Raw genomic sequence first — 27,200 nt, 5'->3', positions numbered from 1 at the left:
TTAATATGCCATGGCTGCAGAAACCAGAAGATGTTTGGTAGTAGGAAGGGCACTTGACTTGGCCAGAAACCAACAGGTGAGAGGGAAGCAGAGCAGGGATCTACAGGAGGGTGGAAGTGTTGTGTCAGCGCTGCCCCAAGCACAAACCTGCCTCCTTCAAGATCATAATTCCCTGAACAGCTGTGTCTGGCTTTGTACAAAATGTGCTAAGTGCAATTGGTACAAAGTGTAATTTGTGTGGTCAGGGTAATCCACAAATAACCCAAGGCACCTGCAGAGTCTAAACTTATTTGTGGATGGTTTTTTCAGCAGTGAACCCACACTTCCCTTGAGTACCTTTTCCAGAGCACCACCTCACTGAGGAAAAGCTAAGCTCATTGTGTGAATGCCCACCATTTCCCTTTTCAATCCACATTCCCGAGAAATGCCAGGACCAGCCAAAGAACAAAACTTGTGCATCTAGACTACAGTCATAACAACCATGTAGGAGTTGCAAGGAGAAACAAATCTTAGTTCTAGGGCTCATAACTCAAAAAATTAGGCAAAAGATACAGAGAATTCACAAAAAGGAGCAATTTTCTCCCAGTTTGATGGTCAATGAGTTTTTGCTAAATAGCATTAACCCAAATCTCTCTGTGCATCAAACTCAGGTACTGCCACTAGTTTGTGTTTTGCTAGCAGCAATTTGTGATGATGTGGGATGACATTCATATTCAAAATCTTCTGAGACAATTAAAAGATACAGGAGGAAATCAAGAGTTTCCTTGAAGGCAAAGTTGAATTGAACTTGTAAGAGTACCTTACACACACTTCCTAATAAGGACCAGTAGTATATTCCCAGTATTTCAAACTAAGGACAAAATACAGAGATGGGTGGAAAAAGTCAAATAAATGAGGCTGCTTCCTACCTTTATTCACTCTGTGGTTTGTGCACAAAGACCACTTTCACTCACTAGTATTTATAATGTGCGTGTGGTTTCTTTTTTTATTTTTTTTTATTTAATGTAAAACTTCCCTGCTTTTATCTGTTTAAACTGCACATACGGAATATATTCTTAGCTTTGGATTGTCTCTTAGACAAAAAAGATCACATCCTCTGAGCAGTACCTACAAAAAAGGAACTGACTGTACATTGAGAACCACCTGATACAGCAAGGTGAACTGCAGACCAAAGGTTTCAGTGCTCAGGTCTCCAGAAATCCTTCATGGCAAATGTTGAGTTAGAAAATGGGGTTTGAACCTTCCCTTTTGAGGTATCTGAGGCAGGAGTAGTAGGAGTCTTCCCAGTGAAGGCAAGGTGGATGTGTAGGGTGTGCAGGGGTCAAGGAGCTGCTTCCCTGGAGCCAGGGCTCACCACAAGGCCAGGATACTAAAGGGACAGCTCAGGGCAGAGAGGATGAGGAGCGCTTGCCTCTGCCCTGGGGACTGTCACCAACCAGAAGTACACACCCCTTTTCATGGCTGTACCAGAAAGGCAACATATGCATGTAAGAGCTGGGCACAATTCAGCTTTTCTAGGCTTCTTAAGACTCTCAAGTGCTTTCAAAGATTCACCAGAAAGAGGAAGTTTAAATACTGGTAACTGAAAACTTTCATCCATCATTACACCTTCTTTTTTTGTTGATTGCTGTTGTGCCTGAGACTGACCCCCAACATCTGGGCACACTTGCTGAGACAGATGGTGGCTGTTACACTGTTGATGACAAAATACCAGGAAGGAGTTCTTAAACACTAAATAGTTATGTGCCTAGATGTTGATTATATGTGTATTTTTTGCTTTTTGTTATTTTTGTGAGGCAGCAGCAGTCAGTACCAAACATCATGCCATTCAATCACATTCACAGACCCGAGCCAAACTTAATCAGATACATTCAGAAAAGATATGCTGACAGCCCTGAAGTTTTTCTCTAGGGTATTGTAGAGACTATTTTTCACACAAAGTTGTTAGGATCCATTCTTGTGTAGGAGAAAGAATCTACCTTTCCATCCAGCATAAAATGTACTCAAACCTAGTGTCCCTAGAGCATCTGTAACATGTGGTGTATTTTGTGACAGAAAGCCTGTATCCCAGCCATTCTGGCAAGAACCATTTTATCCTTTATGGGATAAAACTCTTCTGATGCCAAATAAGCTGCCAGGATAGAAATTCAATTCTTTCATGCATTCTTCAGTGACTAATCCAAAGTTTCATGACAGGAAATCGCTGGTGGTAACAGGACAGGACTAGGATATTCACTGTAAATACTCACTAGGACTGCAAGAGATCTCATAATACATTTGCTCAAAGAAGAGTGCACTTAGCTATAGGAGGAAAAACAAGCAAACTCATTACCTCTATGGACCCTGGATCTACTTTGACAATTTCTCCTGTGCTGTTGTCATTGCTAAGGTTTGGTGGGCTGTGTGAAGATAGCCTTCTCTCTTCCTTTAAGGCATGCTCCAAAAGTTTCTTATTCAAGATCCTGGCAGCATGTTCTGCAAGTGTGTACCCTGGAGGAGCAGATAAGTCCTGCCTAATGCTTGTCCCCTCAGTTCCTTCTTCCTTTTGCGTCTCTGTCCCCAGACGGAGAGGACTGGGTGATCTGCCACGGGCATTTGTACATGGTTCCTGCAACGTGCCCAGTTCTGGTCTGGGTTCTGCTGACCTGGACCGGCTGCCAGATCTGGGGCATTTTTGGAAGGTCTCATGAAAGATGGGGCTATGGTCTATGATGTTGAACAAACTGGACAGGCCGTCGTTGATAGTTGTGTGGACAGGACTCTCCCGTGTGGTAGTTGATCGAGCCCAGGCGGACTCACTGAATCCTTTCTGAGGTGTGCCAGGCAAAGTCCGGTTATTTGGCTGGTCTGATTTGGGAAGGGCTTTTCTTTGCAGCTTTGGAGAGCCGTATTTGGGGGAGCAGCATGTGCGTTCAAACTTAGCCTGGACCTTTTCAATGACAGGGGTCATCTGCCTGCTTCTTAGGCTTCTGGATGGTGAAGAGACAGGCGTGGACCCCCCCTTTGGTGTCAGACACTTGTGTGGACTGCTGGTGATACTGCGCAGGGTTTCGGTCTGCAAGCCGACGCTGATGGTCTGGGTGGTCTGTGTCCCTGTTGTTCTCATGCCGTTGGTTTGGCACGCCGTGTCCTTGAACTGGGGCTCTGTGGAGTTGGAGCGTATTGCGTTCCGGACAGAGAAAGCAACCTCCTTCATGTCATCACTCATGTTCTTGGACATCTCCAAGCTGTGCAAGGGTGAGGCAAAGCCCACAGTAGTGCAAATAGGACGTTCAATGGGATGAAGACCGTTCTCCAGAAAATCTTTATGATGTTTGGCCAGGTCACAAGACCACCTTCCAAACATATCTGAGGAAGCACCTTTTGTCTCAGTGACGTTCCCCATAGCTTTGGTCACAGAAAACAGGAAGTCTGGCTCAGCCTGGCTTTTCCCTTCACTGCCAGCTATCACTGAGTTATCAAACCTACGGACAACTGGTGGGCTGTGAAATACCCGAACTCCCATTTTGTCAGTTACACTGTGACTCCTCGTTGGCTGCTTCTGGCAGTGCTCTGGGCTGGTCATGGTGTTGGTGGTCATAGTGACACTGGTGGTGAGGTACCATGAGGATGCCTGGAATGAATCTGTAGCAGGATCATTCCCGGTTTTTCCAATTTCTGTCCTTTCTACCCAGCCCTCTGCAGGCTTCTCAGTTGCCCCACCATGGTTCCTAGTGTTACTGTAATCCCAGTTTTTGTTGAACTCCTCAATGTATTTCAGATCATCGGGAGACAAGGGAGGGGTTATATCATCTTTGCTGCCAGATGAAGGCAAATTCTTTTCTGGTAGAAATGGAGAAATATCCATCAGGCGCTGAAATTCTGACATGGAAGAAACGGACATTGCCCTGGAGAGAGGAACACAAGAAAGTCACTCATGTGCCTGGAAATTGTCAGAATAGCTTATTTTCAGCAGCAAGCTGGAAACCCAACTTTCACTACCTGCTTACATATAGAACCACTTCAATCACTGAATCATAGACTGTCCAGAGTTGGAAGGGACCCACAAGGATCATCCAAGTCTGACATTTGGCCTTGCACAGGATACCCCAAAAATGACACCATGTGCCTGAGAGAATTCTTCAAACACCTCCTGAATTCTGGCAGGCTTGATGCCATGACCACTTCCTTGGGGAGACTATTCCAGTGTCCAAGTACCCTCTGCATGAAAAACCTTTTCCTAGTATTCCTTCCCTAAGCCCTTTCTTTCATTTAAGTCCCCTCTTATTATCTTTGAAATAGCTGTGAACACAGACATCAGTGATGTGCCATTAAAAGTACCAAATGGTTTACTAGAGGTTCTTAATTTACTGCTCTCTCATGGATTACTGTTTGTCGAATATCTGTAATGTGGAGCAGTAGGATGCATCTCAGAATTATACTATTTATAGGAAATGAGTGTTTGTGACAACACAAGGCACATTTTTCAAAGCAAGTGTAGAGTATTTCTGACCTGCTGGGAAATCATCAAGTCCACCCCCACTCCTGAGACTGCCCAGGCTGCACAGATGGTGTGCAGTGATGTGGGACATCCAGCAGAAATGCTGCTACATTGAACTGGCTTGGTGAGTTGAGCTCATGCTCAAATTTGACCAAAGGGAATGTCTAAGTGATAATGCTGAATTTCTGGCTCTCTGGCATTTCACTAATTTGTACAAATTACAGGCATTCAGATGAGTTATCCTACTGCTTTGTTTTAAGAAAAAAAGCAAATCAAAAATTTTGAATGGGACTAAATAAAAATGCAGATGAGTGTAGTTATCAGAATTGGTTCAATGAGGTAACTCAAGCTGGAGAAGTCAGCAAGCAGTGGTTTTCATGGATCAGTGATCCAGAGAATACAGCCAAGATACACTGAGTTTTTGATCTAGAGCTCCCACTGCAGTTTGGGTGAGTATGGTTTCTAAATGGATCTCCTAGTCAGATTCAGGTTTGCATCAGAAGGGCAATCTCAGAGAGCATAGGCTTTATTCCTTTGGGATGAAAATTAGCTGGAAGATGCTCTCTGGAAGCATAACTAATGCATTCTAAGGTTAGGTGGGTATTCAACCAATGGGATAAGACCAGAACCAGCCCAAAGCAAAATATCCCTGACATGCAGCAGCATATTAGGTCCTAATCACCAAGTGTTTTCCTCTATATATTGATGTCTGCAGTGTGTACTGCAGTGCTCGCTAAGGCAGGCATAGATTTCACTGTAAGCTGCAGCTTCGTGCACTTTCATAGAATTTGATCTTTGTGCATGACAGCTGAATGTGGCCCAAGTAAATCAGAGTAGAGCAGAAGCATATTGAGACAAATTAATCCCTGGGTAAATCAATTAATCTGGCTTGCAGGCTGTCTGGGAGGTGCATGGCTATGTCCTGGGCCTGTGGCTTGGGTGCAGGAGTTACAGCTCCAGCAGATGAGTATTTGCTGGGCTTTCCCCGGTAAGTTTTACTCACCTTTGAAGATTTCCTTTGTGTGTTTCTTCCTCCTGAATGAAAAGAGAAGGAAGCAGGATAAGTTATTTCTCTAAGGTGTTGGTGGCATTAGCTTATATGGGTATTTTGTCATTCAAATGCCATTAGTTGCAACTTCCCATTAGTTGCACCAGGTATGTTTGTCTTTAAAAAGTACCTGATCTTCTCTCTGATACAGATTCTTAGTGCCAGTGGGAATATTCTTCACTTTGTACATAGGCAGGAGAGTGGGCAGCCCCATCAGGATAACACACTGCACAGGTAAAGCCTGTATGCCAAATCTACAACAGCCTTGAACTTTTATATTCCCATGCAATCACAAATAGATGCAGGCCAAAAAAGGCTTGTTTTCCAACATATATTGTTCTGGATTATATATTTTTGAGTGACTTTTTTCTGTGGAGGTAATCTACTTTATGCTAGAGGCCTAACTGTGCTGAAACAAAAGATAGACTGAGTTTCTTTGACATAATATTTCATTATACGTTTTCTAGGAACCAACAAGTGGCACCAGTTGAAATTCCTTAAGCCTGATATATTAAATGTGTGGGAAGAAGTGCTTTTTTCATAGACGGAATACCTACAGCTTGCTAACAGCATTAAGATGTTTTTATGGCAGTTATTTCCCTGTGACAATTCCCATAATGAGTTTGGGTTTTAAATAGCTTCTTCTGAAGCTTTTGCTCTACAGCTATTCTAGCTGTTTATTTATATTTCTAGTAAACTACAGGGAGTGCAAAATAGGATTGGGGGGAAAAAAAAGAGCATTGGTACCATACATATTTTATTTGACCTCATGGAATCAAGAACATTACCAAAAGTGCATTTCAAATTGTGACTGTTTAAAAACAGCACTGCTTAACTCAGCAAATACCTTTCTGGTATTTGTCCTGGGTCAGGGGAAAAAAATAGTAGTAAACTGATCCTCCTTGCATTCGCTGTGGTATAATTCTGGAATAATGTCAGTGGCTTCAATGGAGTTACTGCAGAGTAAATCTGACCTAACTGAATGCATGATCAGGGTGAAGGCTGGATTGACTTCTACTGCAGTTAGTACCAAAGAGAAAATGTAGTGGAAGGCAGAGTCAGCAAGCTGCAGTTGCCTCTGTGCATCCTCAGTTAAGCTACTCATTAAACTCCAATCAGTCTCGCTTCAGCAAACCCTCTGAGGGAAAATTACTTTGTCCAGGTTTCCCTAAAACATGCTTTGAAGGAAAGAAGCTATGCAAATATCACCAAGGACAAATTTTGCTGCCCACCCTTTTGTTAATGGTGGTAATATCTGAAGAACAGCAAAGGGAAGAGAAATTTTCTCTGAGAATCAGACTGAATTTGAAAGAATGGGAACAGCAATCAAAATTAAGCAGAAAACTTAGTTCCCTGATAGTGTTACAAACATTCTTCACTGAGCACTTGGACATGTATGAAAAAAAGCTAAGAAATAATAAATATGGGATCCCACACTGCCATCAATATGCTTATAGCACCGAGGGAAGAAAATCTAACTGGAACACATAGCCATCTCCAGATATGTAAAAAGGACTGTCACATTTCTTGCCTCTCTTAATATTTTTTTCTCATCGTCTCAGCTTGATTTCTCAACCCTTTAGTTTTGTACTGGCATCTGGGGACAGGGGGGCTTGGTTTCATTCAGAAACAATGTAAACAAACTGTGAAGACCTGGAACTGATGAAAATAAGCCTGCCATGGTGGAGGACACAGACTTCATTCACCACTTCTCCCTGTCATCTTTTACCACTTTGTTTTATATCTTAAAAATTTGATGGTGTGACTTCAGGGTAGGTACTTTGCTGATGAATAACTTTATTTTTTTAACAGCTCATCTCACACATGCTGATCTGCTTAGAAGGCAACCACGGCAGAACAATCAGAAGTGTCTCTCTACAGCAACTTACTGCTTTACTAACAAAGTAAGGCCCATGTTTCTTCATAAATATGTATCTACTTACAACTGGAAAAGATTTAAGAGCTTCTAAGCCAATATGTTGTGTCAAATATAGTTCTCATACATAATACGAATGGCCACAAGATGAAGTAATCTTTGGGGACCTTCAGGCTGGCTCCCAGTTTCTCAGGTGACTGACACTGGTCTAATCAGCTCATAACAAGGAATGAAAACTTGTCCATACCAAATTTACTACTGGGTAACTGTGAAGCAGTGCCTGTGACACAATATCTCACTCCCTATAGCAGGGAAGCCGTACTGATTCTGACAGAAGAGAAAACATGACAGCATGATAAAATGTAGGAGAGCTCATACTTCTGTTAGTCCAGTCAAGAATTTCTCCCGCTCCAGCTGCCGAGAGCGGTGCTCATCAGGCTCGTCGGGGGAGTCGAGAGACAGTGATTCCAGAAAGAGGTTTTCCGTGGCGCTGCACCGGTCGCTCTCCTTCAGCTTGGACAGCGACCGCTCGTCAAACTGAACGGTGTCGGAATCAGAGTAGGACCTGGACCCCATGGAGCGGGGCACACGGAGGTTCCCCTGGGGCGTAAACGGCCGACGGCTGCTCTCGTTCTGGTCACACACCAAACCACCTCCTCTCCGTGGGCTCGCTTCTTTCTGAAGCTGGAGACAAGGCAGATTAAAAGGAGCAGCAATTACTTCTGCCGTGTGTGGCATTTGGCAGAACTCATTCTTCCCCAGGAGCAAGGCACTCATGCCCTGGGGATTACAGCCCTGCCCCAAGGGGGCACCTCCAAGGGACATTGGCCTTGCTTTACAGGTTGTTCCACAAAGGGAGACTTCTCTAGCACTTTGATGCTATTACTCATGGGATTTTGAGTGACTAAATGTGTGTATGTACAGTTTTGCTTATTTACATGTATATGTATACATATACACACACTGAATATATATGTATATACAAAATAATGCATCTGTGTGTAATCTGTTTTTTAAAGAAACAAATCAACGCAGATTGTTATTTAAAAGCAATCTTGATAGCAGTTCAAGTAGAAGCTGATGAAAGGGTGAGTGAATTACCTTCTCATCAAAACAAACACATTTTTCTCCTGGTCAGGAACACAAAGATTGCGCTTTTATGTATATCACTTGTTTCCAGAGGTGGTAAATTATGCTCAACAAAAAACAAAAGCTTTGTTTTATAAATGGCCTAGACTGAATGCATGGCTAGAAAATTTTTGGAGTATTTGTACAAAAGAGCATTATCAAAGGGATGAATTAGGCATGCAGAACATATTCAAAGAAAATGTGTATTTATAGAAGGGGAATCAAAGACATTAACTCTACACTTTTCAAAAACTGGTGAAGACAGGGTAAACCATTAGAGAAATTGGCAATATTAAAATTAGATTATGTGATCAACTTCTCTTTCAATTGTAAATACAACAGGATGGATGAAGTAAGTGATAAGTTCAAACATGATAAACAACTGCAGCAATCTGATAAGAACTCTGATGTTTTGCTAGAGCAGCATATTAAGATTAGTGACAATAAACTGAAAATGCAAGTCATTCACTAGGGCCCTGGAAACTAAAAACCTACAAAACATATTCATCTTGCTGCTTGTGTTTGGAAAAATAAGCAGACATTGTATTGCTTAATTTAGATCAAACTATTTTCGGTCCCAAATGATAAAATTTACACTTGAGCTGAAAACAGTGAGATTTTTTTCTTGATGCAGGACTACAAAAAGGGAAATGCATCTTCAGTGTTTTCCTCATGTTATACAAAATCTGAAACAGTTATGTTAAAAGGAGGTATCCTTTAAATGCAGGGGCTGGAAGACATCTATCCTGGAGGCCCTTCGAGATTATGGAGGCCATTCCTGAGCATATGGGCAAGATTCAAAGGAAGAAAAAATGGTAATTACATGCTTTCTTTATAGCTAGTTCCAATTCCAAGCCCGTCACAGTTTTAGGGATCCTATAAGGAGAATGTTCTGGAAACCTTTATGAGAGAGCAGTACTGATACTGCCTTACTCTCTGAACCTCAGAGAGCTGACAGGAGAACTAAAGTGACAAATACTGCCCTAACTTTTCAAGAATGACTAATAATTTTGAGTCCCCATGTTTTTATACCTTTAAATACACAACTTTTCATTCAGGTGATCTTGTGGATTTAAATACTTGTCAGTGTGTTCTGTGCATAATTAGCTTTAGGAGAACAGGGGAGGGAGTTTCTCTAAGGGAAAACTAAGTGACAGAGTACTTTAAAAGAAAAAACAACAACTGTGAGCTCTGAAGAAAGTAGGTCATCATGTTTTTTTTCTATGCTAGCAGTATTCCCATCACCATCCAGAGTAAAGTATTTTATATATTTTATACATTGGTGCAACTTCCCTCTTATCATGCATGTATTATTCAGGAGCTGTGTGAAAGCAGACTGGCATAAAGCATTAGAATGAAATGTGGCACACAGGCTTCTGCTATCTCTTAGACTGTTTCAAACACACACACTGTGTAGTCTCTTCATCCTCTGTGTATTGCCATACATGGAATACACACACCAAAACTCTGGGGAGTAAGACCTCAGAGATACACTAATTGTTTCCATATAAAGCAGGGCATGACTGCAATCTGAGAGGATATTCAACTAAAAGCTTGCAAATATTTGGAAGCTTCCTGTCACACAGGGAAGTGTTTGATTATAAGAAAAGATGGAGTTACGAAGTTTTGTAGGCAGGTAGCCAAGATTTCAAATGCTATTTCTGGTCATGTAGTCCTCTGAAATTAGCTTGATGCAATAGTTTTTATTTTCCCTATTCATTGTCAGTTCTGTGTACAACTTTGTTGGCACAGTAAATATATAGTTAAAGCCCAGAGGTTTCAGAAATATAACAAAAGGAATCAGTTCCAGCACTAGCTAAGTGCTGTTTTGTAGGCTCTCCCAAGATGGCACTGAGAGGTTATGTCAGGTTTTAAGACTATTAAAAGCTAGGTAACATTAATAGGGAATTCTCTGTGGCTTCCTTCAATGTGCCCCATTCCCAGGGAATGGAAAAAGCAGACTTTAAGCAGATTAAGTCCTTCAAGCTATTGAGTATATACCTAAAACCCCACAATTTATAAGGACAGGAAAACAAACATCTGAAGAGGCATCAGTGACTTCTCAAAGAAAAGTTTCTGTCTATGTGCATAGTACATTGGAAAATTTTCTGAGGGTTATTTAATTCCCATTGTGCATGAAGAATCCATAGGAGGTAGTTTGGCCACTACAACCCAACAGTTAGAAACCAGACCAGTCAAGCCATGGAGAACTAACTAAGCACCTTCTGCCACTGAACCTTGCAAGCCAAAGGAGCTTTGCATGATGAGCTTTGCTGTAAGGCTCACAGGCTCTGATGGTCTTATCTTAGGAGATGCACTATTGTGTTACATTATAAGGGCTAGCTCAAAAAGCTGCATGAAGTACACACAAAACCCCTCAGATATATATGAGATTAAAAAAAATCCAGAATCTAGTTTGCTAAAAATTTGAAATTTAGAAGCTCAAAAATCACCTTTCTTGGTCTATAAAACCTTCATGTTTGGCACTGCCCACTCAGACCTACACTTTTAGCATTGATTTTAGAAATACCCACGTAAGCATTGGATTTTCCTGAGTCCTTCTCTGTGGGTTTAACAGCCACAGCTCAAACCAAGGTTTAGTCTTGTACTCATAATATTTACAGCCTGGTGTCTTTTCTTTAACTTCTTGTTGCAGCCCTGACATGGGAACATGAGACACAGGCAATGAATCCTTTTCAAAAATTGGTCATGAAGTTACACTGGGTTTTCATTGATTTAAACCTGTGAGGCCACTCTGTGCTTTGTTGAAGTATAATGCTCTTTAGAGAGCATGCACAAGTCTGATGTGGTTCCATTTCTGATGTCCTAAGGACATAAAGCATTCACATAGCTGAGGACCCAAAATTTCAGTAGTTTCTCTTGCTTTTCCTGGGATGCATGACTCAGAGCTGAACAATATGCAGTCAAAAACAGTATTTTAAGTCTCTCTCATAAAACTTCATTTTTTGTGCAGCTTCCAGCCTGATAATCAGGTATTTGTCTCTAATACTAAGCAGATGAAAATACAGATAGGCGTGAAAACAAGAAGGTAGGTATGCATTTCCCAGATTTGCACATGATAATAGAGGTTTGCACAAAATTCATGTGACCAATATTCTTCTGAATATTTAGTACTGATAACTGTGTTTGTTATCAGTCAGGGCTCTTCATGTTAACCCCTGTGTTCCTTTGCCAGAGAAAAAGAATTCAGTTGAGACTGAATAGTTGCAGCAGCTGCATCTTTGGTGGCTAATTCACAGATGAACAGTCTCTTTCAGCAGGAAGCTGTATACCAAACCTTGAATAACTTTGTGAGTTGAGTGTTTTAGCACAGAGATGCACTAAAGCTTCCAAACAGAATGTGACCATGCTTATCCAGGATAACTGAAATGAGGAAATGACCTCTAACCTAGAGCTGATTTCTCATAAGTGGTCTTTTATAGGGATTATGAGCATTTTCCTTTTACTCCCTTGTGTATATAAATTGTTGCATAACATGAGAAACACTGTTGTAGCCAAGGAAGCAAAATCATTCCTGTGCTGCTTCTTAATGCTGTCCCTTGAGGTTGGCCTGAGTGTAGTAATGGTTCAATGGCCTCATTCTTTCAGACAGGCACTGCTCACCCAAGATGACTCCTTACCTGATGGCCCCTTACCTGCTCTATCCGCCTGAGCAGCTCCTTCTTTTGACGGTCCCATTCTCGCCGGTCTCTATCAAGCCTGTCCAAGAGCTCCACCTTTTCCCGGTTCCAGTTCTTCTCACTGTGCTGGATTTGCCAGCGGAGGTCCATCACCACACTGTGACTGTCAGCCAGAAGCTTCTTGTGCTCCTCTCTTTCCCTTTTAAAAGCACCCTTTGCGTCTGAACCGAGACCTGTTTCTCCGGAGGTGCTCTCACTCTTCCCTTCCAGCTGGCAATAAAGTCAAATGTTACTAGAAGGTTAAACTTTCTGCAATAAAAACTTGTGTCTGACAACGGATTAGAGTTGAAGACCTAACTTCACAAAGGTAATGGCAGAATAATAGCAATTCTTACATCTTAGGATCTCAATAAATGATCAAATACTTTCAGCGTGGAAAAAAGTTTTAAAATCAAGACAGTAAAAACTACAGGGAATAACTTCTCAAGCTCTACCAATTCATGCTCTTAAGGCACCAGTTATGATCCTTCTGATGGCAATATAGGTACCACTAATGAAGGAACCACAGAGATAAACTTAACCTCATCATTACCTCTGAGACAATTTCCAGGACACTATCCTCAGCTACTGCTCTGCTTTTGTGCTCTTGCTAAGTCCACTTGAAACCTAAGGAGAGTGAATTCATCTTCGGAAAAGACTTATCCCACAACAATCCTTAGCAGTGGTGTTATCGTATGACCCTCCTGCCTTCCAACAAGAGAAGGTGTTAGCAGCAGCAGCAGATGCACCAAGATCATTCCCCCCATCTCTGAGGTTCTGGAGTCAGAACTGATTTCAAGGGCAGTTATCTGATGCTCCCTTCCCTCCCTTCTTCAGTTTCATGATCAGGGGTCAGCTTAAACAGATCAGAAGAGCTGGCCCAAGGTAATAGATTCAAAGGAAAACATAGGCTCAATGGGGTGTCAGGAAGTCTCTAGGTGAACCTTCTGCTTCCAGCATGGTATGCTCTGAGGTCAGAATGGGTTATACAAGACTCTGTTCAGATGGATCCTGGAAAACCTCCACGTGCAGAGACTGCACAACCTCTCTGGTCAAGCTGAGCCCCTGCTGGACTGTTGTCAGAGGGAAAAAGTGCTCAAATGTTTTGTGTAAGTTCAAGCGAGTGAAAAATTTATCCTTGGAATCTGACCTTCTGTTGACAGCTCAGTAGATATGTGTGTATGACTCAGAATGGGATACAACTCCATCCCCTAGCTCTGCAGGTGAAATGGAGTGAAAAGCAGCAAAAACTCATTTCCACCTCTGGAGTTAACATTGTCCTCAAAAATAAGAGGCAGCGGGTCTGCTGGGATATTCCTGTAGCAATAGAGAAGGACAACACCTTCACCTTGTTCTTTATGGAAAATAAGACCAAACTTTCTGAGTTTTCTGAAAGAAACTTCAGACTTGATTCAGGAGTGATGCTTAGTAGTCTCTGGAACAGCCACCCCAAACAATTGACAGAGAGATTATTGCTTGAGTTACTTAAATTGTACTGAGCTGCAGAGAATATCCTGTTACAGCCACTTGAAGTGACAGGGAAATCTTAAAAACACCAGCATCTTCTACTACTTATTTTCAGAGCCCAGATGTTTTCTTTCAAATGACCAAACAACCAACCAAAAAAATCAGTTCTCAAAGAGCAGCATCCTATTTTAACAAAGTCAACATGACATCATCTTTCTCACACCTGTGCACTGCATATTATGTTATGTTATGATGTTACGTTATATTTATTATGTTGTATTCTCCCCAGGCATCCTGAAGCTGGACTATTGGTCAGAGTCCTAGTGAGGGACTCCCATATCCTCAATGGGTCCCATGCCCTTAATGCAAGTTCTCAAAGCACACTCAAGGTTTGGCCCCTAACACTAACACCCTGTTTCTTCCAAGCTTTTCTCACTTAACAGGTTCCACAATACTGGGATTTTTTACTTGCTGAGCTGGAGGCTGAAAATTACGGTGACTCTTTATTGCCTCAGCATTATCACAATTCCATATTTGGGAGAAATCTCATTATTTCCTATTTTAAAAACAATCCCCATGGATTCTTCTGCCAAATAAGATGCATACGCATTTCTGACAGACAAGATTTTATTTTTAATGATCTCTGCAGTGCTAAAACTCTAAAGCAGAAGATGACAGTATGTTGTCACCTCTGATATGCAGTGGTTTCATATCAGAAGAGTTTTCTTTCCTTTTTTATTTCTGTCCTATACAGAGACAGTTGAAACATTAAAAAGCAAAACTGTTGCCAGTGATTATTAATTAGGAGTTGACTCTCTCTCAGAAAATGCTTTAGTCAATTGACCTACTGCTTCATAAAAAAGGAGGAAAACAGCAGCAGTGAAGATAGTAGTGGAGACTAGGAAGACCTTGATCCTCTGTGGGCCTGTCAAGATGTAGGCAGCTCTACAGGAAATCTGTGGTGGGAGGTAAGTTCATCACCACCCATCAACACAAACAAAATGGCATCATGAGAGATCCTTCTACACACATGAACCTGACAGACTTGGCTATTACTTGGTTAAAACTGTGCTATTTTTTTTCCTACTGTGTTCAGGACCTGCTTTTCATATAATAGAAATGTTGTGGGGAATTGGTTAAGATAGAGAATTTCATGTCTTAAATATTGGCCAGGTTAATTCTCTTCATTTGTTTGAAAAAACATAAAAAGTAACACCCATTGCCCAATAATTACCAAATGTTGTATATTATTTCCAGTGGGGCAGCGGAGGTAGCAAAGAGCCTGGTAAAAGCCTCAGAAGGAAGGGTGGAAACCCCTGAGCAGGAATGGCAGCACCGTCCTGGTACCAAACACCAGCCAAAGTGGCAGCCTGGAAGTTTATTGCCCATGCAAAGGCAAAGCAGGAAAGCTTGGCAGTTCTGTGGTCAGACTTTCTCTAAGTTTTGTTCTTTGTTGCTGTCTCGAGCTTAATGTAAATCTGTCACCAAGATATTTCAGAAGGACCCAAAACAGGAACTGATTTTGTTTCCTTTTTCAAGTGAAAAAATGCTTGCACACTAAGAAGCAGCAGAACTAAGAATTTGTATATTTTGGGAGAGGATTGCTAAAAATGAAAGCTGCCTCCTTCTTTCTGGGAAAGCAGCCCACAGCACCTGGGCAGGAAAAGCAGTGCTCACATCTCAGCTCTGTGTGTCACAGCGAGCCTCTAAAATTTAGTAAATCCTTCTAAATGTACCACCCTCCCAACAGTGAATATTTTTATTATATTTTCCTTGTGAAGAGAAGCTCTATGATTTTTCTCAAGATCGGAATGTACTAATTCTCCTACCCCTCCCCTCTTCAATGTGTAAAATAAGAGCATTTATGCCATCAGCTTTGGAAATAAATTCTTGTGGGTTTTTTTGCTGATTTGTTTTCATGCTGCTTCAGAAACAGTACCTCTTCTGTGAACTGCCATACACGACACTGAAGCACATGGCACCAGGTTTTATACAAATACTTCTAACAGCATCCCATGGCAGGTAGCGAGAGCTCTCTCTTCATTGGGGTGCCATCCATCACTAGCCAGTAGCTTTGAATGGCTGGTTTAATACTAATATATTGATCTATCACTTCAGTGTTGTTGAATCACTCTTTTCTCTCCTATAAATCAAATACTGCAGTTATTACATAACAAGGCACAGTGATGAACTAATTGTGAGCATGCCAACCTCAAGTCATTTTTCTCTCCAATAAATACAGACACCCGCATCTCGTTACCACAGCTGATACATTACTGCCCAGCTCCACTGAGAAAATACAGCAAGAGGTTCAGTTCCTTTGTTCTCACCTACGTAATGCAGTGCCCACTGCATGAGCCCTTGTACTGGGACAACTGGAAATCCAAAATGCAACTCAAGTGGCAAAGCTTTGCTCAGGCTTCAGGTGAGGGCTTTCACACACCAGGATAAAATGCATGAAAAAAGTTCCTTTTCAGTTTGTCATAAATTCCCTGTTTCACTAAGCACCTCAGCTGTTTTTAGAGTTGTTGGACTTGGGGCACGTTACCTGTTCGAGGCGACACTTGAGTTCAGTCATTTCCACCTCCCAGGCTGCCTTGTGCAGGGCATACTGCTGCTGGAGCCCCTGGCGCTCCCGCTCCTCATCCCGCAGCTCCGAGCGGAAGTCATCCAGCAAACCCTTCAGAGCGTTCAGGAGCTTCCGGTTTTCACTTGCCTGACACAAAAAAGCAGACAAAATGCTGTCATTGGATGCTGGCTTAAATCCCCAGTTTCACTTTTTAGGAGGAAAAATGTCCACTGCATGGAAGTGAAAGTGCCTGGGCTAACTTTTGCATGAGAAAACTAAGAATAGCAATGTCTTCTCTGTCTACAGGCTGCTCAGGAAGTGGTTGAGTCACCATCCCTGGAGGTATTTAAAAGATGTGTGGATGTGACACTTTGGGATGTGATTTAGTGATAGAATTGGCAGTGTTAGGTTTTTGCATGGTTGGACTCGATGATCTTAAAGGTCTTTTCCAACCTAAATGATTCTCTGATTCTGCTTCTCATTTAGCCCTAGTGCTGATGCCTCCTGAAAGCCAAAGATACTGAAAAAGGCAATAAGCATCTTTCTGGACTGAGGACATCATTCATAACTTTTATTTTTTTAATACTGCAAACCAAAGCTAGAGTATAATTCCTCAGGTTTGTTGGGTAGTTGCATGTCTGTCTCACACATACAGTCATTGCTCAGTATCAAATCTCAAATATTTGTAAACTACATAAAAAGAATGCTTTTGTATTATCAGATAAAATTGTTTTGGGAAATACTGTGAGGCTTTGAGCTGAGTATCTCTGCTAAGGTGGTTCAGTAGTATTCCTGCTCCACGCCAGGTTAGTTTTGCAGCAGCATCCTTCTTGGTGACAAAGGCATGAAGGCCAGGGAGACCACTTTCCCTCCTGCAGAGGGGACCAAGGAGCAAAGCCCCATTCATGTCTTGTTGAGAGTGTCATGGCCTTACTGAAAATGTTGTCAGAGATCTTGTGCTAGCCAGAAGCCAAGAATGGAGCTAAGCTAAAAGTCTAGCCCAGAGCTGACATCACATATTCTTACTCAAATCTTATTTCTTTTTTCCTTAGTTTTGGCATTTACCTTCTGCACACTCTCTCGGCACTTGCAAAACCTGCCATTTTTATGTTAAATATCAAAAAACGCTTTCTAAATATTCATTCTGGATGAGTAAAGGAAAAGGTTTCCCATCTTTTTTTTTTTTTTGGCAGCCATTGAATCAGAAAACAAAAATATATGATTTATTTGTCCAGATTTTAAATCAAATATTCCCAATGAGTATCTCAAACACCAGGGCGTAACCAGAGATTGTATCTGACAAGTTATCCTGACTAGAAAATACTTTTATGAAAATCATACTTGACTAGCAGACGCAGCAAGGTGCAGAAAAATGGGAAAGTTTACTCAAAAAATTCAGCATTTAATTACGTGGTTCTTAGGAATGCGTTAACTCCTTTGGAAAGGCCTAACTCAAATTAGTTGTCTCCATCCCTTGCATGATAGTCCAACTGAATTTATTTTTTATTTGTTTTCCCAAGTGAAGGCTTCCTGCATTCCCTCTTATCTGGTATTTCATGAAGAAATTACATGGGGGCTTCTTTGAAGACAAGTCAAGTAAACAGATGTACACAAAAATCTAAGTAATTGTCGTGTGCTTTTTTCAATGGCAATACTTATAAAATTTTACACAGACAACTAAGCTGACTTCATATGCTTTTCAGATTTTTGGCATCACTGAACCCAACTCACCCATTTTTGTAATCACTAATCATACATACCAAGGTGCCTTTTTTCTTTAAAAAACAAACAAATGTGGTCTACTTTTTCCAAGCCATTTGATGCATCAGGAAAAAACATGCTAGATGTAGGGAAATGACTGCAGGTGCTCATTGACTGACCTATCTGTTTGGGCTAATGAAAAGTGATGGTGTACAAGATGGGGTTTTGCAAGAAACGCACCCACAGAAGCAGAATTAATTCCATTAACATTTAATGCCAATTAGCAGTTTCCTGCTATCCAGCAGCAGTCTCCATCATGCATATAAGATCACCTACTGTTCAATATGCAATGAGATTTTATGTTTCCACCATGCATTTTCGTTCTACTACCTAATTAAGGCTAAATTCTCCAAACATTTCAAGCCCCTTGTGTAATAATCAGAATAGGAACTCCTTTGAAGTTTTGCCCTTAATGTCACAACAGAAGCTGCTGGGTATTGAAGGCATCAAAATCTGGTCCCATCCTCTTTGAAAACCCTGACTCCAAATGTCTGTGAAGTGCTTTCATTCAAGATCCACGTTCTGTGTTTTCTGGTGTGCTGTACAAACCTTTCTCTGGCAAAGCAGTCAAAAAGCTACACAAGAGAAATGAGGCAGAAGAAAAATAAAACCAAATGACACTAAGGCAAGTTACATCTCTCCTTCCTGTGCATACATTTGATAATTTTGGAATCCTATAAAATTTGGTTTGCAAAGAAAGAAGATAGGGACTAGTATATAGAGGAGACAAAAGAGCCTCATTACAGGTTTATAGCCTACTGGGATGAGGGCATTTCTTATTTCTAGAGGCGTTACATCAATGTCACTGTTATGAGACAAGTACCCCAGGTGCCCCCCAGCTTGCTGGGATTTTAATTACCTTGCCAATATAAATCCAATTTTGGTTACACACTTTGTACTCCTGTGGAGAAGTCTCTTCTTCATGACTTTGTACTTACAGTCTGAAGTTGGAGAAGCCTGTGAAATTATTTTTTTCTGTTTTGCCAAACTGGAGTGGTTTTGGAGAACAGAGAAAGTATTTATGAGAGAATGTGCTCTGAAATACGTTTACAATTTTGCAAGTGCATTTTAGATTTTGTTGGCAAAACTGCCAAACAGCTTATTCATAAGACTAAGACCTGTAAATACACAAGTATTGTTGTAGTCTTCCCCTTCCTTTCAGGCATGTTGCACAGCAGAAATCTGGCATGGCTGTGATTCATCAACATGTCTTCCATGCAAGGAGATGGCTCTATAGCACCTTAGCTGTTCCTAAAATTTAAAGCTTAGAGGAATCTCACAGATTCACAACTGATCTAAGACAAGACAATTACAAAGGCTTTATAAAAGTTTAAAGACTTGTATCCACAGCTCTGGATTTATAGGAAAAACAGCTGACAACAAATTAAACCTTTATGTAGCAAACTCCAATTAAATTCCAGGACATTGGAACATTTACTAAGTTAACCACAGAAACAGAAGCATCCAGGTCTAGAAAAGTTTTGGACAAGAGTATTTGTTTGCAGTTTGGTTTTGCTTTCAATCACAGTTCATTTTTCTCTGAGAATTTCACTTGAGAATTTCACTGAAGACTTTAGCCACAACCTGGTATTCCAAGCAGTTTAGTAGAGCAGTCAATTAAAAATTACAAGGTCAGGAGTCTAAACAGCAAACTAGAATCTTTTATTTTTTCTGTCTAATCACAGATGTAGGCAAAACATAAGCTGGATTTTGGTGCAACTCGGTATATTCAGGGCTTAATGACTATTCCATTGGGCTTTTCTCTTAGCTAAGCTTTGAAAACAAACACTGTATGAGTGAAAAGAGATCTAATTGGGGATTTTCTTGACACCCCTCCCAGCAACAACACTACTGTACTGTTTTTCAATGCTTTTTCCACTGGACCACAGATGCTTAAACTCTTCTCCTTATTCCCTTATCTTACACCATCTAAAAGGCATCTCACCCCTTATAATCAACTGAAACAAAGCTCTTCCTTTATCCACAGGCTGTTCTCCCAGACCTCTTACCATACACATAGAAATGCTGATTTACAGCAAGCCCTCCTCTGCTGTGCCACCAGTCCAACTTGCTTAATTTTCTCCTAAACATGATCAAGCTTCCAGCTCTTAACCTTGCCTGACACTTTATGCTGTGTCCCCAAGCTGCCAGCCAAGGGACAATGCAGGGAAAGATGAACTGACCCCTCTCAGACTCCTTATCTACCTTGCCTCTTATCAGCTTGCCTTTTTTCTCCCCTTTTCACTCTGCCTTGCCTATATCCCTCCTCACACTGTCCCAATAAAAATCACAGACAAGCCAGACTGGTGTACTTTCCAGCCAGCAGAGTATCTCAAATCATAGTAATATAAAATTAAAAGCTGCATGTTGAAATTAAGCCCTCTGGGTTTAGAACTGTTCTCAAAACAATTCCACTTTCCAGGCAGGGTAAGAAAGTCAGCAGCAAGAGTGCAGTCTGAAAATACAAGCCATTAAATATTAACATTAAATGTTAAAAATAAATATGGGTAACCTCAGGTTACCGTAAGCCCTTTCTTTTGTCTGACCTAGTTATCTCAGCTACTCCTTGACTAACTAAAAGTTTCATTCCTGATGTGAAGTAAGTGCTGATGCACTTCATCTTGGAACTTGTCGGGCAGATCCAGCAACTTTGGGTTCTCGTGGGCAGGTGCAAACCTTGGAGACTTCCAGCTGCACCACTCATTCCAAATTCCCTGTATAAACAGTGTTTTTTCCAGTTGTGGGCTTAAGGAACCTGAAGAAAACCCCTCAAAACTCAGTGTGTTTTTCAGCACAGCAGTGCTTGCAAGAAGATGCCCTAGCATGGGCAAGCAAAACAAATAATAGTGCTTAAAATGAGAAATATCTGGTAAACTCATTCATTCTTGCAGTGTTGAAATAACACTTTTTCCTGGTTGGGAAGCAAGGAATCTGTTTCATCTTTACAAATTAATTTGGATATCACTCACTATTTATCATCATGGACATGCGGTCAGCTCCTACAGATCAATTCTTTAAGCAAGATTAGCTAGAACTGCTGTGATGTATATAAAAATGAATTATAATCAATTTATTGCCCATTTCTGCCACCTTCATTGAGATTAATGTCTAAGCAATGATTATTTCAAAGAGCACATAATTCATTTGAATGTTCTTGGTTATTTTAAGAGTTCTATATGGAAAGTTAGTACATGACAGAGTTTGTACAGAAATAGCATCTTGGTATACATTTATTTCACTAGTTCCAGAATAAATCAGTCTACAGATGAAATGCAGTCAAATGATGTGCTCAAGAGCATCTCTTGCATGGCCTTCTACAGCCTTTTACCAGAGAAGAGCTTGCTGAGAGGAAGACAGTGATGGGTCTGGGTGACCAGAAAAGTAAAACATTTCCAAATGCCAAACTGATCAAATGAATACTAAACTGGTAGCACACCTCACAGAAAAGAACAGCTAGAGAACATCCTTTTAATAGGACAGAGACTTCCTGTTGCCTGCTGCAACGCATAGGCAGTTAGCAAAACAGATTGTCCATAATCATGGAAGTCTGGGGATTTCAAGGTGAAGAACTCAGATGCAAAGAGACACAATCCCCGGGCCCTGCAGTGACTCCAGCAGAGTATTGCGATCATAGGGAGTACATCTTTGTCTGAGAGCTGTCACTGTGGAGCAGGCTCCCAAGTCAAAAGCCTGGATAGAGAAGGAACATCAGGCATAAAGACTGAACTTTTTTTTTTCCCCCTGAATTTGTTTTTCACATAGAATTCTTGCTCCATTCTATTGATGATTGTAAATAAACCCATGTAACAGGATGGTCTCATATGAACGGTTTTCATTTTAAAAATATAGGAAATCTGTCTTCTTTGAATGTTTTCTATTTGTATCGTAAGGATAGTTAGTATATTAAATGTACAAATGAAAAAGGATATATGGCAGTGTTCTGACACACAGTCAGGGTACAGGAGATGCCAGGGAAAAGTTAGCATGATTTGATTTGGGCTTTTAAAAACAAGCCCAGTGACAGGAAGAAACTTTTACATTGTTTTCCCATCACCTCTAAGGGAAACATTAAATACTTGTGCTAGTCTCTTAAATTATTTAAAGGAAATAAAATCACATGTTCTTGCTAAAAGCTTGACAGTAGAGCACAATAGATGTGCTCAGACAAGAGGAGCATGTAAATTCTGAAAACCATCACATACTGATAGATGTTTCTGGGCAAACCGCCACAAGAGGAAATAGGATTTTTCACCGATAGCATCTGTCAACAGAAGAACAGTAACCACGTGGCTCGTGATTAAATTTAAATATAAATATAATGGATGAAATCCACTGTAATTGCTGTGTAGCTAGAAGTGTTTACACAATAAGATTCTAGGTGATTTAACACAGCAGCACAGAACTCTCTCGGAAGATCTAAAGTTTCCATTCCCAGGGCAAGATATATAAATGGTGTAGTACCTGCTTCTGCTGCTGCAGTAATTCTGCAGTCTGCAGCTGTGGTCCATGATCAGTGCTCTCTGTGGTGGGACGCTGGGAGAAATCTGTCAGTGCAAACACAACATCCTCTTCCTCCTCCTCTCGCTCTGCATCATTTACCTTCTGCTCAGACTGAATGCCGAAGTCTGGGAGGGCCTCAGGGTGCTCAATCTAGAATGCAAGAGGGAACACAGGAACACACTTTTGCCATTTACCTCTGGGGCCAGAAATCTACTGAAGGACTAAGGGAAGGGACAGCATGTCTATGGTGGCATGTATTGACTTCAACTCAGTCTACAGAAATGATCTTTGGGTCATATATCACATATGCATATGTGAACACAACACTGCGCAGGCCTGCAACACAGGATTTATGCAGCTGAGATGGGTGTAATGTCACATGATGGATATAATCCATCACACATTAATCAAGAACTATACAAGACAGGGGTGTATTTTGTGATGAAATAATGGAGATTAGGAATTATCCAAATCTATCACTCTATTTTCTGTAAAGCGTGAGCAAAACTTGACTCCAATAATGACTAGAGCTGGGCTGGTAATAAATGAACCAGTCAAAAAAATCCAAACAGTCAAGAAATGAAAGCCTTTTGGTATTAAAAGATGGGTTAGTTTACATAAAAGCAAATTAACTCTGCTGAAGTAAAGTAGAAGCAAATTATTCCTAAATAGCTACTCATCTCTTGTTTCTGACTCACATTACCACAGCAGATGAATCTAAAGATGTTCATCCACCCTCTATCTAAGAATACAAAACATTGGAGTATTCAACTTAAGCATACTCCAAACAGACCTGAAAGGTTACTTGTACTGCCAAATGCAGCAAACCTTGAAAAACACTAAGTACAAAAGGATCAGAAATACTGAGAAAAAATACTTTATTGCTTACCAAATGGCTTCAGAATTGCATGAACCTGAAAAAAAAAATCTATTGTTCTCAAGAATTTAGTACAGAATGCCAGAATGGGAAAACACTTTATTTATTTTTTTTCTTTAGCTAAGAAGCAAATGGTAATTCTGGGTGTGCAACTCAACACTTCCTTCACAATGCATGTTGGCTGCCAACCATACCCCTGCTGAGATGTGTCAGCTTGGGGATTCCAGGTTGTTATGTACTTCTGAAATTCCTGATCTTGATTTAGCCTCTACTTATAAAAGCACCATGATGACGACTGGTGTACTGCTGCTGACGGTGACAGACGTGAGTATGGAGAAGGGGAACAAATAAAGATGATTCACTGTAAGTTCCCACATGAAGCTGTATAATTCTCCTGCCAACACAGAAACAGAGCTTCCCTCCATCTGTATTGCTGAAGGCTTTGTAAGGAACACACTGTGCACAGGATGAGAAAAACACCACTCAATCCATCTAAACAGATTTGACTCCCTCACCTTGCTTATGTGCTTCTTTTCTTTCAAAAAATTACTCAGGAGTCATATCTTTGCGACCTAATTAATTTTTCATTTTTTATGAGAGTTTTTCGGGACCAGCTGTTTGTACTAGTTAAGGGTTTCAGTTTAAAGATGGGTAATCTGTAACATATCGTGCAGGATATACTTCAGCAAAAGCCAACTTCAGCTTTCATGTTTAATTTGAATCCCCTTTCAACACATGTGCAATTTGAAAGCTGCTGGTACCACATCATGTTTCAAGTCCACACTAAAAGAAGGGACATCCCAGTACTCATCTGGGTTATTAAGGTGGGACAGTTACCTCTAATGTGTCCTCCCCTTCCTCCTCCATTCGCTTGCCTTGCCGCCAGTGTTTCAGCAGCCACTTCAGTTTGACATACAGGAGAAAGGTGTCCTGCTTGAAATGCCTGAGTTCCTGCTGCAGCAGATTTTTCTCCTGACTCCAGGTCTTCTCCTCCAGTTTGTTCTGCAAAGTCAAGCTCTGCACTTCCAAGTCTTTTCTCCGCAGGGTCTGCATATGCTCCTCCTCCAGCTTTAATGGAATAACAGGCAATGTGTCAACAGGGTGGTTTCCTGGGGAAGTCTCCAGGACTTCATTGGGTGAGACAAACTGAAATCTCTAATTTTCATCAGTAGTGAGTAGCTGTTGAGTTTGGCTCAGTAAGTTCCTCAGCAGTTATGACTGCTGAGGAAATTACAGGATAGCAGATGATAAGCTTTGCTTAGATAACCATATGAAAGTAACCTGCTGTGGAAGTGGATATTTACCTTAAAGATGCACAAGAGCTCTGGAGCTGGTTAAACATTTTACACCACTCATATTTTCCTCCCTATCTTGATTGTGACTCTGCAGTAGGTTCCCAGCACAGCCACCAGCCCACACTGCCGTACATATCACACCTACTAAATGCATCTGCAGCCATTTGTACAAGGGGGGACCACAGCTGCCCTTCAGACAACCTGGAATATTTGCCTTGCAACTTCCCCCCACAGCCACAGATTCAATCTGTCCACAGTTGTTATGTCTCCCTCTGCCTCTAGAAGAGCAACACTTCTGAAGAAAACCTCCAGTACCTCAGATACAACTACTGGTCCCTCACTTCTTGCAGTTCATACTTGAAGGCAACTGGATGATACCACAGTAAACAGTCTCTCAGTCTGGCATGACTATATCTGGGACACGCAGGAACCGAGGAGACAGGAACAGATTGCAACTCAGCATTCCACATGTCTCAGCCTTAGTACTAAAATCACTAAGAAAAGATCATTCTTTAGAGGACATGTGTAATTACACGTGTTTCAATGCAAGGCCACCTGAAACATCATTCTTTAAATGTGACTTCTCCCCCAATATATACAAATCAAACCATGGCATGACCTTCACCCAGCAGAACTTGTACAAGTTGGCTGTACAATATCTCATATTGCACAGATGAGAAAGTGTTTCCACTTCAACCAAGCTGTGGCTTCTTCACAGATGAAGAAAATGCAGATGGAAAATGAGTACAGAGTCACTGTTTACAGGTGCCAGTTTCTATTTTCCATTCTGCAGAACAAGAGCCTCTCCTTTTCCTGACCAGCTCCATAGATGAAATCTATGAAAGCCACAGTACACTTATGACCACAACAATCCAAACCATTGGAACACGCCCTGCAACAAACAATGTTCATGTAAGAATAAAGAATATTTCAGGGACTAGGACTTCCTAGCAATAAATACTGCTAAGAAATATATGCTTAATTTTCATGGCAACATTCAGATGCTTCTGAAATAGGCTACCAGTCCATACAGGGTAGATACCTAAGGACTTGCCTGCCACCTGAATGATGTGCTCCAGCATAATGCAAATTTTTAACATCTATGCTACTAGGTCATAAAAAGTTCCTGATTAAATTGAAATTATTTTCAGTAGTGGCTAGCTTAAATGTGTTTAAAATTAAGCCTAAAAGTAGTCTAGAACAAAATCAGCCATATTGGCCCAAAAAACATACACACAACTCCTGATAACACTCATCGAGATTGTACAGTACTAGCATACATCAATTTGATGTCATTAAACATTCCTAAAAATGAAATAGTAAAAGAAGGGATGATTTTACATTTAATTTTTACAGGAAGAAAGAAGTATGTTTGATATTGATGATGATTCTTCTACCAAATGAAGTTGTGGCTAAATACAGCAAATATCTGAGTAATTTCCACCAGAAATCCTGGAAAGTGATAAAAACAGAACATTACCAACAGGATGGGCATCATCTGGAAAAAAAAATGAAGAGCCCAGAAGATCTATTTCTGCTGGCTATCAACATGAACAGCTAGCTTTGATTTTGGTGAATTTTTCATAGTTTTGACAAGCTGTTGTATTTCAAATCCCAGTGGTCATGAATTCTTGCAGAAGACCCTAGTGGAGGTAGATTCATGGAGTATTATGTTTTTCAGTGGATAGCAATTACGAAATAAAAGAACTTTAAGAGGCAGGCATAGCTTCCAAAAAGCTTTCACAGCTGAGGCAACTAGGAAGGAAATCAATTTACTGGTTGCCTTCAAAAGCTCCAATGGAAAGCTCCTGTGGAGATCAACTGAAAATTAAAGCTAGTTATGAGAAAACACAGAGATATCACTTTGGCATAAAGAGATTAGTTGGCACAAGGAAAAATTCTTTACAGTATGAACTTATGGTGAATTTAGTCTATGGAGTAAATTTAAAAAGAAAACTTCAGTTAAGAGCCAAACAGCCTGCAGAAATTAGTAACAGATTTTTTTCACTTTAGGAGCTAGAGATCACAAAATGATTGACTAATCTGTTCCAGCCTTCAAAAGAGCAGGGGGAGCTCATGTAAAAAAATATGATTTATTCGCTAGCTATTAATAAGATTGGAAGCACTGAGTACTGAGAAATACAAGAATGAATGTCCTGATTTGTTTCTCAGATATATGTGCGTAACAACTCCTCTGACTTCAGAGAGGTGCTGGATTTTCTTTTGGCTTGGAGGAGTCAGAAAAAGGTATGGAGTTGAACTGAGCTTCCAGGGATCAAACACACGCTTCCCCAGCTCATGGAGAGCTGAAGGGTGACAGAATTCTCCATGCAGTATTTCATGTCCCCACCACGACTTCCCCTGCAGAGAGGACAAAATTTCTCTCCACCAAGCAGAGAAGCCAGATTCGCAGTGGCAAAATAGGCTTGAGTTTAGATTTCCCCAGATTCCAGATTCTTCATTTACTCAGATGAGGTCACACAGGCACAGCCATCAGGACACAAGTTCCCACAGTCCTG

At 40.9% G+C, this 27,200-nt stretch overlaps 1 protein-coding gene across 11 annotated transcripts in view; it reads right to left on the bottom strand.

The window, feature by feature from the left end:
* The window catches only part of MTCL1 (microtubule crosslinking factor 1), a 120,771-nt gene that overhangs the window by 5,476 nt on the left and 88,095 nt on the right, over positions 1–27,200 (bottom strand). For 10 of the 11 annotated variants that reach the window (XM_088065392.1, XM_088065387.1, XM_088065412.1 and 7 more), the window contains 7 exons: positions 24,224–24,454; positions 22,471–22,659; positions 16,228–16,395; positions 12,189–12,443; positions 7,783–8,088; positions 5,484–5,515; positions 2,333–3,887 (listed from right to left, as the gene is read on the bottom strand). In XM_088065392.1, the coding sequence (XP_087921518.1) occupies positions 2,333–3,887; positions 5,484–5,515; positions 7,783–8,088; positions 12,189–12,443; positions 16,228–16,395; positions 22,471–22,659; positions 24,224–24,454 (2,736 nt within the window). The remainder of the gene's footprint in view (positions 1–2,332; positions 3,888–5,483; positions 5,516–7,782; positions 8,089–12,188; positions 12,444–16,227; positions 16,396–22,470; positions 22,660–24,223; positions 24,455–27,200) is intronic. The other variant, XM_088065415.1, reaches the window with a different exon arrangement.

Source organism: Pseudopodoces humilis, chromosome 1, assembly GCF_049639895.1.
Source record: "Pseudopodoces humilis isolate 2021_Gansu_Grassland_sample_001 chromosome 1, ASM4963989v1, whole genome shotgun sequence".
Taxonomy (NCBI): domain Eukaryota; kingdom Metazoa; phylum Chordata; class Aves; order Passeriformes; family Paridae; genus Pseudopodoces; species Pseudopodoces humilis.
Note: the sequence above shows the minus strand (reverse complement) of the source record. Positions and strands in the feature narration are given on the sequence as shown.